The 12,567-nt window shown below is 49.6% G+C and overlaps 1 protein-coding gene across 4 annotated transcripts in view; it reads right to left on the bottom strand.

The window, feature by feature from the left end:
* Positions 1-470: 470 nt before the first annotated feature.
* The window catches only part of LOC149332379 (poly [ADP-ribose] polymerase tankyrase-like), a 71,576-nt gene continuing 59,479 nt past the window's right edge, over positions 471-12,567 (bottom strand). For all 4 annotated transcript variants that reach the window (XM_089557287.1, XM_089557290.1, XM_089557288.1 and 1 more), the window contains exons 37-49: positions 12,297-12,567; positions 10,535-10,849; positions 9,840-10,054; positions 9,207-9,312; positions 7,805-7,968; positions 6,927-7,068; positions 6,063-6,239; positions 4,799-5,006; positions 3,696-3,803; positions 2,912-3,108; positions 1,859-1,951; positions 910-1,045; positions 471-646 (exon numbers count right to left, since the gene is read on the bottom strand). In XM_089557287.1, the coding sequence (XP_089413413.1) occupies positions 519-646; positions 910-1,045; positions 1,859-1,951; positions 2,912-3,108; positions 3,696-3,803; positions 4,799-5,006; positions 6,063-6,239; positions 6,927-7,068; positions 7,805-7,968; positions 9,207-9,312; positions 9,840-10,054; positions 10,535-10,849; positions 12,297-12,567 (2,260 nt within the window). In that variant the 3' untranslated portion in view covers positions 471-518. The remainder of the gene's footprint in view (positions 647-909; positions 1,046-1,858; positions 1,952-2,911; positions 3,109-3,695; positions 3,804-4,798; positions 5,007-6,062; positions 6,240-6,926; positions 7,069-7,804; positions 7,969-9,206; positions 9,313-9,839; positions 10,055-10,534; positions 10,850-12,296) is intronic.

Here is a 12,567-nt window from a genome sequence, read left to right as displayed (position 1 = left end):
GGCAGGTTGTGATGACTCCATGACGTCACACGACTTAGCTGGCCCACCCAGGTTGTTTCTTCGGGAACTTTTCGCTCACACGCCGCCATGATGACGCTGGATTTTCTGCGGGAAGGGAGCCTAAACACTATTGCGGTAACAAAGTTTTGCTGCGAATGCACATTACGAGTATGTAACTGTGTAAAAAGAAGGAACATAGTCGCTCATGTCAGACATTTTATTGAATATTCCAGAAGAGGCAGTTCTCGTTGCTGCCAAAGCCAGCTAAGAAGCAAGCGGCCTTGGACTGTACATTAGAGGGAGAAAAAAAAGTGCGCGCATTCAGACTTTCCCCGCACAATGGAAGTGTATGCGTCCCAATGGCCATGAACGACGATGACAGAAAATTTGCACCCCTGTGGTAAGAGAGATGGGCTCCATTCCCCAGTGAAAAGTGTTGTCACCCCCCCCCCCCCCCCCCCCATCCCCACCCCCCCTTTCTAAAAAGGTGTGTGGCCCGTCTTGTTCTTGCCGCTTGATCAGTCCTCAAACTCCAGCAGGTAGCGGAGACACACCTGGGCTGGCTTGTAGACTACATACTCATTGTAATTCAGGGGGCTCTGATGAGGCTCTGCCTTGTTACTGGGACCCAAAGGCACAGTGGAACCTGCACACAGGTGAAAGAGTACAAGTGCACGTGTCAGAGGTTACAAGCAAAAGCACAGCAAATCAAACCTGACAGGTATGTAGCACATACTATGCTGAATGATCTAGGATGGGTGGTCAGTTGCAAAAAAGTCAGAAAGGTCCATTACAATAAAAATTACACTCAATACTTATAATCACCACAACATCATGGCACCAATGATGTTCAGCTGTGCACCAGTTTCCATCTATGGCAGTAGCAACAACTGCGCAAACTGCACTCACTGTGCCACGTGACTGTGCCCAGGATGTGTGGCTGCCAACGACCGAGCACTCGTGTGCTCTCGTGACTTCCAGGCGAGCCTGGCTCCGTGTTGCCTGAGGGGCCCAGGTCCAGGTCTCGACATCGACCGAGCGCAACCTGAAAGAACAAAGGCAGGGGAGTGAGCTCAGGATGCTGCCAACACCAGCTACATTGTGCACAGGAGATGGAAAGAAAAGGGAGAGGCCACAGCAACATGTGCAACCCAGCTTTTTCTAATGCTAGAAGAGTTACAGGGCGAGCGAGGAAAAGAGAATGAGAGAGAATGGGAACTGAATGTGTAAAGAGCGGACAGGACAAAAGAACAAGTGGGGGGGGTGGCCAGAGCGGCGAAGGCCGGAGGGGGGCAGGAGTTAGTGCCGTGTGTGCTTCTGCCACGTCTAAACATCTATGCTGTGGACACAATAGATAGTGCACAAGGACTGTGGCTGTTCATGGGTGGCAAGATGAAAGGTTCCGCGATAAATGAACCCTGTGTGTGTCATGAAACCGTGTCATACTCATGCATTCCCATCATATCGAACCACCGATTGACCAATTTATTTTTTTTCAAACATGGCTTCTGCATATCAAAGCTATCCAATTTTTCACCAGTGAAAGATCAACCCTTCCCGAGTGCTCCAAAATATAAAAACATGCATGCACACAGAAATACACGCACAACCGTGAGGTGAAAAAGAAGCAGCAAAATATCCAAGCGAACTAAATGGTTTGATACTAAAATACCAGCTCCTGCCAACCAGTTAAAAGTTACGGCCAAATACGCAGTACATTTGCATATATCGCGACTGAATTCAACGATAAACAGTGGTCGGCAAGTCAACAGAGGTAGACAGTCCGAGAATGACAGCATGCGTTAAAATCCCAAGAGGCAAATGAAGGTGTATACAAAAATGCATGAAAGCTGCTCACCTCACACAGCAGCATGTATTTGGGACCAGGGGTCATAGATCCCGACTGGCATAGCCGACGAGCTTGCTCAAAGCGGTCAGCCAGGCAGATGCCCTGTACAGAGCCAACAAAATCCACAACGCGATGCTAAGTACGTGCAGACCACTCCTTACTCTCAACACCAATTTTCGCTCACTTCCTGCCATCAGTAAGCCATGGTTGTACGGCTACAAGCTTTTCAGCAACAGAAAGCTTCTTGGACACACAGTACAACTGGTCTACACAGTAAGGGTAAGCCAAGAGCATTCATGTTCATATTCATAGCATATTCAAGGAGATCAGCATCAACCAGGCATTTGGCAATTCAGTAAAAGAGAAAAAGAAACTAAAATGTGCAATTCATTTCATTATGATGCTGAACAGGCAATGACCGGGTTCATATAATGCCGTCTCCGAAGTACACGGGTGCCATTCAATGCTCTAGAAATAAAACGAGGACCAGTCAATTGGTAATCAAACGCTTAAGTTATCGCACACAAAACACATTACAGAAGTAAGATAATTGGTACTGTTGTTCTACCCGCACAACCTTGGCCGCATTGTCTGCCACAGTAAAAATATTGAAGTACAGTAAAACCTCGTTAATTTGAAGTCACCAGGACTGCAAAACTATTCAAATTAACCAGGTTTTGAAATTAACTGAGCACAAAAAAAAGAAATTGGATCAGCCAAAAAATTTGCTCAGGAAACACGCTACCTTTATAGGATGAACTTTGCGACTACCGACTCTGTCTTGGTTCTGCGGCATCGTTCACATAACATAAACGACAAACAATGAGAGACAACAAGGGGAGAGTGGCCATTCTCTGCGGGTTGGCACAAACAAATCTTTGTGCCCTTTGTGCCTCTTGGTAGAGAGGCGCCACTCCGTGCTGCAGTGTAAAAGCTTTTCAGTGAACAGCGCATTCATCGCCCAAAACAGCAGACACTGTATCTCGCGTTCCACAGGCGTGAAAAATGGTATTGTAATTTTTTTCAACGGCTGACAAGGAAGCCTTATACAAAAGTGCACACCTTGGCCTGGTGGTCACCCATCCAGTGGCTGACCAGGGGCCGCGGTTCGAGCCCCGAGGCTAGGATGCCCAACAGGCTGTATGGCTGAGCTGCGTGCCATAGCAGCCAGTGGTTGTCTACTCCGCACGAGGCCAGGCGCTGGGGCTCGCCATCACGTGTCACTCGGAACATCCTCAACACCTTTGGCGGCGTCTCCGCTGCAGGCAGAACCCAAGAGGAGGCGAGTGAAGACAACGTGCAGACTAATGATTCCAGGAGTCACTTCAATCCTCAGCAAAGCAAATTTTTGTTCTATTTACAGTGCTATTTTTCATCCATTTCCAAGTCCGTTACCTTCATGGCAATGAAATAAAAATGCGGTGATGACGGTCTCAATTTTTTTTCTCCGTCACTCAACGTACATTGGTGAAACTTAGCATGCCGGTAGTACATCACTGAATTCCAACATCAAATATGCATTTATATTTATATTATCTCATGTCGTTACTTATATTATCTCAGGACATTAAACCCCTGAAGGTTTCATTTCAGTAACCTCCTCAGATAAAACGTCTGGAGCAATTCTTGAAAACTCATAAAAACTCACTGCCAGCCTCTACGAAAACTAATATCCCCTACAAACCTTGATAATGCTGCTGCAGCAGCTGCTGATACCAGAGAACAAACAAGTACCAAAATGTGGTTGGAAAACAAAGCACAGAAGGACTTTAGTCCAATGGTCACGGGCAAAAAAAAAAACGGTTACAAATTTTATTAGGAACACCACGCAAACAAGAAAACTCACAAGAGTTGTGTACGTATTGCATCATGGTCTGGACTTCGGGGCACTCTTCTGACATGAGCTGTATCTTGCAGTGAAGACTGAGGTACACATAGTCCAGGGGGTGCATCTCTGCATGAGAAGGGAAATGCACTGCCTGAGAATGGCCGGCTGGTTTCATTTCACTTTCACAGGCACTTGCAGCACGTTCATGACCATCTTTCTCTATGTGTGCCATTTTCCTAATGAAGGAAAAGAAAGATGGACTTAACACCCTCCAAAAAGCACCATCTCAAGATAATTTCGTCCGTCCGGTCTCCTCTTATGTGGCAAGTGTACACGGCTAAAAAATCGCGTTTGCCGCTATGAAAGATATGCAATCGAACAGCCTTTGTCGAAGACACATGAATATGCGAGTTGGCTATGTAAGAGCGCCCTTGTACCACCCTTGCAACTCCCAAGCTATGGAAAGGAGTAAGGGTGACAGATCCCGTCAACCTAAGAAGATGTGAAACGTTGGTGATGCAAGACGAGCTACACTGCACACTCTGGGTGTACTATCAGCGTCAAATGAAACGCGAACAAAACACCTGAAACGCGAGCACAAAAAATCAAGCATATTAGAGGCTGGAGATGAAATGCAGGCGTGGGCTGTTAACATTTCAGAAGAGCGATCTTTTCGGCTTCGATGGGAATATCAACTGCTCATGTATTTTGCCTCCCTAGTATAATATCTGCGAGTTGTGCTGTTCGCGTTTCAATTGACGCTGATAGTACACATGTTTGCCTGCTTATTTTATATGAAGGCTGTGCAGTGACTGCTAACGCCACTGTCGATAGTCTGCAGTAGATCACACTAGCTGGGCATGTTCCAAATTAAATTTCAACCCTCAGAGCGCTGAAGCAAGCAGTGTTAAAGATGGCACCCTCCCCCTTTATGCAAGGGATAGGACAAAATGCTGCTCAAGCAGGACAAGTAATCCAATATTGGAAATGTACTGGCAAAGGCTCAGCCTACAAAGGACTGCGGTGAAACCATCCATTTCCAACATTGGGCCGATTACCTGTCCTACTTGTGTGCCATTCTGCCATGGGCCTTGTGCCTTCAGCTGAAACGCACTACGTACCTGCAGCCCTGAGCTGTGCCCCCGTGAGCAGCTGGTGGGCGAGGTGGAGGTGGACCAGGGCGTGCACCAGGTCCGTATGACGCGAAACCCCCCGCTCCTCGAACAGGGGCTCCAGCCGCTCGAAGCGGCGACCCCGCACGGGGATCAGGCAGTACAGCTCCTCACTCTTCTCCACAAGCCGGGACAGCAGCTCCTGCAGCTTGCCCTCCTGCAAGAGGAAGAAAAGACAAGAGGCACACAACATGAAGGCCCACCACCGTACACTGCCAATCATAGGCTGACCCCAAAACTTGTGACCCTCTCTCGGAAATATAAAGTGGCTCTGAATATAGGTCAACACTGCCTCATCCTGCAGCCCTAGTTCGCCAATAAGGTTCCCAGAAGACCGAGTCATGCAGAGAAACTTATTTATCCACGAAGCATCTGTTCAGACTCGTTGTCGCAAACGCCGCACAGACTATGTCGGTTGGCAGCCCATACCAGACATCACTGAACCACTGTGCCATGTCATTCAAAGAAGCCCTCTTCAGCCGCCCTCTTGGTGTCTCTGGATTTTCCTGCTGGAGCCGTTCACTGTGGAACATACTGATGTGGTCTTTGAATGGCTTGATCAGCGCCACGTCCAGAGGGAAGAAAAGTAGGTGTCAGCCTGCCCGGAACGACTCCGCGTAAAGGTAGACTCCGACTGCAAGTTGACCCCCCAACTTTGGATGGCCACTTTTAAATATATGGCAATTCTCTGTTCAATTTCAACTTTCATTCATTCTAAATGACCCTGCAGTAGTAGTAGCAGTAGTTTTGGCTATTGACACAGCAGTAACTGAGGCCATATTGTGCCAAACATAAGGTAACAGAACTAATAGTGGTTAATAACTGTTACCGTCTAAAACACAAATCTAAAATGTTTTGTACCTGTGCAAGAATGACTACGATGGCTTAGGTTTGGCTTTGACGGTGATGGCTAGCCAATGTTGGTTAATTTCCAGGAAACAGATGGTATGCACAACTGGATGTCATCGGAGGAAGGTTGCAGGTATACAGTATCTCCATGCCTTCTTCCCAATAAACCTTAAGCCACAACTTGGTGCTGTTTTTGTCTCTTCTCCATTGTTCTGTCCAATGTGCTGTCCACTTACTTCACAGCGGACTAGACTATACAGCTGCTCAGAGAAGTATTTGGAATCGGGCAGTTACGGAAGAGCCACATTTCTCCGAACACACTAATCGAGAAGGCAGGAGGTTACAGTTCAGGTGCCACCCCCACCTGGTGCTCGGAGTGCTCCAGGGACTCCTGGAGGGAGGCCTTCTCGCGCACCAGCTGGTGGATGTCCTCGAGCAGGGCCAGTGCGGTGGACAGAGACTCCCCGCTGAGCAGCTCCAGGGCCACCTGCCCCTGGGCACCCAGCTGCAGAGGGGCCCCCACCAGCATCTCCGGGTTGGCCTGCGTTCATCATTCACAGCGTGCCTGTAGCACACCACCACAAGGCACGCTCCAACGACTGGCGTCACACGGGCAGTCTCAAACAAAGGCTGCAAGAGTAGAGAAAGTACAGGCCACCCCCTCACAACCCTGGTGCCCCTGGCGTCACACGGGCAGTCTCAAACAAAGGCTGCTAGAGTAGAGTAAAGTACAGGGCACCCCCTCACAACCCTGGTGCCCCTGGCGTCACACGGGCAGTCTCAAACAAAGGCTGCAAGAGTAAAGTACAGGCCACCCCCTCACAACCCTGGTGCCCCTGGCGTCACACGGGCAGTCTCAAACAAAGGCTGCTAGAGTAGAGTAAAGTACAGGGCACCCCCTCACAACCCTGGTGCCCCTGGCGTCACACGGGCAGTCTCAAACAAAGGCTGCAAGAGTAAAGTACAGGCCACCCCCTCACAACCCTGGTGCCCCTGGCGTCACACGGGCAGTCTCAAACAAAGGCTGCTAGAGTAGAGTAAAGTACAGGGCACCCCCTCACAACCCTGGTGCCCCTGGCGTCACACGGGCAGTCTCAAACAAAGGCTGCAAGAGTAAAGTACAGGCCACCCCCTCACAACCCTGGTGCCCCTGACAGCAAGGGAAGGAGAAAAAGAAGAGAGGCAGGACTGGTGGAGAGAGTTCTGCCTCTACATGCACACCACCCACCATCTTGCGAAGCAGGTCCAGCACTGGAGGCGGAATCATCGACTTGCACGGGTCACCGAGGCTGATGGGGATCTTGCTGGGTGGTGGACTTCGGCGTTTCTCCCACTGCACTGCCCGGAACTTGCGAGGCTGGGCCTTGAAACTGGGAAGGAGAGGGGGCAGCGCTCGCAAGTTCAGCAAACACGACGCCGCTGTAGTGCGAACATGCACCATCCGTAGGCCCCATGCAAACATGCATCATGCTACTGCAATACTTTTTTTTTTGGTTTTATGAAGGTTTAACGTCCCAAAGCGATTCTGGCTATGAGGGATGCCGTAGTGAAGTGCTCCGGAAATTTCGACCACCTGGGGTTCTTTAACGAGCACTGACATCACACAGTACACGGGCCTCTAGAATTTTGCCTCCATCGAAATTGGACCGCCGCGGCCAGGATCGAACCCCCATCCTTTGGGTCAGCAGCCGAGCGCTATAACCACTGAGCCACCGCGGCGGCTTGCTACTGCAATAGCTACTGCCGATTAAAAAAAAAGAAGACTTGGATGCTTGCTTCCTGCCAGGATGTGAACAAAGCTTCTGACAAGTGCATAAAAGTGGGGTTGGTAGAAATTAGAGTTGCCTTTTTTTCTAGCTACAGACAAGACAGACTGTGAGTGCCACTTTAATGAAGAACTCCGAATAAATTTCGACTACCAGGGATTCCTCCAAATACTCCACAGCCTTACTACACAAACATGCTTGCATTTTTGTTACAAATCAATCAGGCGACTACTTGTTTCTGCACCACAATATATAGCCACGCACCTAAAGAATTCACCACATATGAACAAAGACTCGGAGCTTGACAGCCCGGTGAAACTGGCCATTCCGTTCGACCCACCTTTGCTGGTCCTCCCAACCGTTTCCAGTCTTTGAGCGGAAGAGGCGCGCAAATTCACGAGTTGCCTCGGGAACAGCAGCGAAACTGGTCTTGGACCACTTGCCAGAGTCGCCAACGCGGCCCCAGCGACAGAATAGCACCACCAGCCCTCCTCGTTGAATAAGCTGAGACAGAGAGGGCGCAAGCAGTGAGAATGTATTCGCACCAGCACTCCACGTGCCTCGCAATTATAGTAGCCGACCGATTTTTCGGACTCCAATAATTCGGACTAGCACGATATTTCGGACTTCGCTGAGGAACTGTCGCGCCCCTCATAGGAACGTGTACATTTTCACAACCGATATTTCAGACTTTGTGGAGTAAATGTTCGAATTTTCGGACTAAAATAGACGCCAACAATATTGTGGTGACCGTTTTTCAACCGAAAGTTCGTTATATTGGCCTAATATAGATGTGACCGGGCATCGCTGTCACAACCAACCCGTTCCCCGCCACCATGAGAGGCGCCATCTTGGATTTAAACGGAATCGGCTCGGCGGGCACAATCGGACTGGCTTGGATAGGCTTGGCCATTTGTTCTCCATTGTTGCCCTTCGAGATAATGAGATGCTCTCAATTGTCATCGAGATGGACAACAAAGAAGAGCTCGCGATCGCATTGAAAACGGGACAATGAGACAGCGGGTAGCTGCAGCGTCCACCCGCGGCGTGGACGACGCACCCCGCGGTGCAGGGCAGCAAACGCGGTAGAGAGGGGGAGGGGGGGGGGCTGCACTCGGAGGCGTTTGCTTCCGCTCGCGTCTTCCCATGGGTTACCTCTTGGTCTTTGCAAATGTCATTGCCCCATGCAAACTGACAGTTCTTGCTTTGTACCGTGAGTGCATTCATTCGCGGCATGACTGCGGCCGCCTCGCACTGTCGGGTATCATGATGTGATAAGGTGCGGACATGAAGAAAGCATGGCTACGACTCAGATAGCGTCTAATATTATCGCTTGTAGGCGGAACATAGAAAGCGGCGATTCCCACGATTTTGAAAGCCAGCTTTTGTTTGTTTGTTTATTGTTTCACAGATTCTCTCCGTGCAGGGGGCAGAGGTAAAGGCAAAATGCCTGACAGAGCCTCTGCGCCCCCACAGTTCAAGGCAGAATGACATGTCATTTACACAAATATTTGCTAAACGTATTTTTAACACACAACAGAAAGCAATAAAAATTCAATTATTCAGATCACATGTTTTCAAAGCATTAGTTTTTCTTGAACATGATAGATTTTTTATTTTTCTTTATGTTCACGGATTTTTCGGACTGTTCGGTTATTCGGACCATTTTTTGGGTCCCACCGAGTCCGAAAAATCGGTCGGCGACTGTACAAATGTTGCGCATGCGTGCAGCGAGTGCTCACCTGCATCTTGTAGAAACTGTACAGACCGAACTGGCCATAGCTCAGGTCCACCATGGTGAGAAGTGCATCATATGGCACGTTGTGAGCTTTGTCCATGACCACCTCCCTGCAAGCAAAAAGGAAAAGTGCGGTGCCCTGAAGTGATACCTAAAATGCTTTCTCACTCAGACAGATTACTGGACGACAATAATCACAAAGAGACCAAAGCATATCAGCAAATATACAATAGGCTCCCTTCGAGAACCCTTTTAAGACAAAAGAGAGAAAGGAATTTTAATGAGAGGTAAGCACTATGGTTTGGCGAGCTTTGTTTCATGCTACAAGGGCACAGTGGAGAAAAGAAAAATCTGGTTAACACTGACCATCCAACAGCAACAAGCAAATACGATACCTCACAGACATTCCCTCCCTGCAACTCTGAACATTAGCATGAAGCTACATGCGCATCTATTTTGTTATGCAGCTGGTGGTCGATGTGCAAAAGACGAAATGTGGGTTGAGTGCTCAAGAACACAAGACTTTACTCCTTTTTGCTACCATACAACTTCAGGTAAGCTTGAGATAAGCTTGAAGATCAGAGAAAAGAGCTCTTTCAACGCGGCATGCAAGCTGGAGGTGCCGAAAGTCACTCACCCATCATCCATGCTAGCGAAAGGGTCGGGGACCGCCTCGTGAGAGTCCCTCTGGTTGGGCGAAACATCGGCAGTGGCCTTCTCCAAGAATGCCTTCGAATCCTCGACGAAGTTGTGAGTGAAGGTGATTTCAGTGAGCTCCTTGGGGTGCATAGCCGGAGGCAGCGAGTGCACAGCAACCTTCGGCACCTGGTCGTGGGATAGCTGCATGGCGCTCTGGAGGAAGAGGGCAAAGAAGACAGCGGTACATCCATCACTGGCCCTCACAAAGTGTGATGCTAGCACTGCTATGTGTATCGTTGGTGGCAAAAATTGGGGGGCACTTTGACGATTTAAAGTGCACGAGGCAAAAGCCTTTCCCTGCAACTTTGGCTGCTACTGTGAGTTGGATCGGCCAGTTAGTCATGTCACATGACAAACTAGTCATGATTAGTTAATGACTAACTAGCAGTGACTAACTAGTCATGACACATGGCTAACTAGTCATCATTAGTCAATGGTTAACTAGTCATGACTAAATAGTTGATGACTAGTTAGTCATGACTAATTATATGATGACTAGTTAGTCATGACTAGATAATGACTAACTAGTCATGACTGGTTAATGACTAGCTACGCACTTTCACTTCCGATGTAACGGACGGACAGACAGTCATGGCTGCGAGTATGAGCATTAAAAGGCTTTCTCCTTAATACCTGAAGGGCATGGGTGATGGTGGCGACGCCGCGGGCAGCGGCCAGCTGTAGCGGGGTGACGCCGTTGCTGTCGGGTGCGTCCAGCGGGGTGCCCACGTGCACCAGCAGCTGCAGCATGGCGGGGCAGCAGAAGGTGTAGTTGGCCAGCGGCGCCACCACGTGGTGCATCACGTTCCAGCCGTACATGTCCTGGTGCGTCAGGTCTACGGGGCTAGTCTTCTTGAAGCCCGTGCGCCGCACGTCCCCGTATGGGTCGGGGTCCCGCTCGGGGTCATAGCTGCCGTTCAGCAGCAGTTTGGCCATGCGGATGTCGTTCTGCGAGGCGCACACGTGCCATGCATTGAACGCCAAAGGTCAGGAGGGCGGAATCCGAAGAAGGTCGCATGCTAGAAACATGTCTACAAACACTTTGATGTCAGTCCACCACTCACCTCAACCCGATAAAGAACTGGCAGTCAGCCTTTCGATGAGCACATTTGCATCACTTTTCGCACCAAATTGCACATGATGTGTGAATACATTTTACTTGGACAAACTTTTGCTTCATTTCTCTTTTTTTTTTTTTTTCCTGGCTGCTTCGGTTTGACTCAGTGCTTCTTTACCTATTTCTGGCCTGCATTTTACCCCTTCACGGCTCCTGAACTGCAGTCACTCAAAACGATCACTAAAGTTGGCACTGATCCAAAGGTTCGGGTTAAATCAGAAAGCATGAGCAAAGCTTTACATGCTGACAAATCTTCTTACACCAAATCAACAGTGTTAGTCCTACACAAGAGTGTGAAGTTGGGAGAACATTTTGCAGCCAAAAATTACCACTGCGAATGTTTGAAAATACAAGAACCGGCAGGACCATTTGGAAGCCGCAGCATTTCCACACCTTCAAAGCGGCTCCACACCTTCAATGCTCCCAACCTGTTTTTATGCGAAGCATACTACTTTAGCTACCACTTCAGCCCTTCACCGTGGTTATGCGCCTCCAAATCACGTGATACATGACGTCACACCACGTGACACGATGACGTCACGACAGTGGAGAAACGGGGGCCCACCTCGCGCCGTCGCTGTGGTTGTGCGCCTCCAAATTACGCGACACGATGATGCCACACCACGTGACACGATGACGTCACGACAGATCGCCGTCATGTGCTGGGAGAGGGAGAACGATGACATCGCACAGACGCCGGAATGTCCTCGAGCGGCATTCCCGCGCATTTCGAACGCGCGTTCACACTCAGTGTAGGTGAAACGCTCGCTCCACCGGGCAGGCGGATGCGGCTTCCGTGGCAATCCAGGCGCTCACCCAACGCGCGTCTCGGGGTTAGTCGGCGTTCCGCTGTAGCCATGCCGTTGTCTTCCCCCACGACGAAGGCTTCTAGTGGTTGTATTAAAATGACCAAGTATGCAACCAAGGAAAGCCATGTATTACCAAGCCTAGCCATCAATATGCTTCGCATCTGACTAGGCTTAACCTTAGCTAAGCCTCAGCCATTTTTTCGTTTCCAGGCAATAAATCACAGCTTTTCCCTGATGTTTTAGGCATCAATGGCAAGTACTCTGCATTCAAGTGACCCAGCATCATACAGCTGTGAGGAACAATGCGCAAGGCTCACACAATGGCTAAGTGAACTATCACAGGTGCAATCGAAAACAAAATGCTCTTCTCTGCCGCGGTTAAGGTCCTACGCCTTACTGTTTTGTGCGCAAACCAAACTACAAGTTTAAGGGAACACAGAACAGCCGTTCCTTGCTGGAAGGCACGCACCAGTCTGACGGCATACATGAGGGCTGTGCGCTGCTGGCCATCCCGGAAATTGATGTTGGCTCCCGCTCGAAGCAGCATTTTAACAACCGCGTAGTTGCGTTTGCACACGGCCAAGATCAGGGGTGACAGGCGGGCAGCTGTTGGAGATGCCGTGTGGATGCGCGTCTCGTCTGTCAGGCATGCTGTGCCCGGGAACTCCAGGTTCTGGAGCGGGAAGCAGGTCAGCAGGTCCGCAGATGCACCAGCCTCAAGCAGCGAGAGGCACCACGTC

The sequence above is a fragment of the Amblyomma mixtum genome, chromosome 8 (genome assembly GCF_055824585.1).
Source record: "Amblyomma mixtum isolate Tamu chromosome 8, ASM5582458v1, whole genome shotgun sequence".
NCBI classification, from domain to species: domain Eukaryota; kingdom Metazoa; phylum Arthropoda; class Arachnida; order Ixodida; family Ixodidae; genus Amblyomma; species Amblyomma mixtum.
This window is presented reverse-complemented; position numbering and strand designations above follow the sequence as displayed.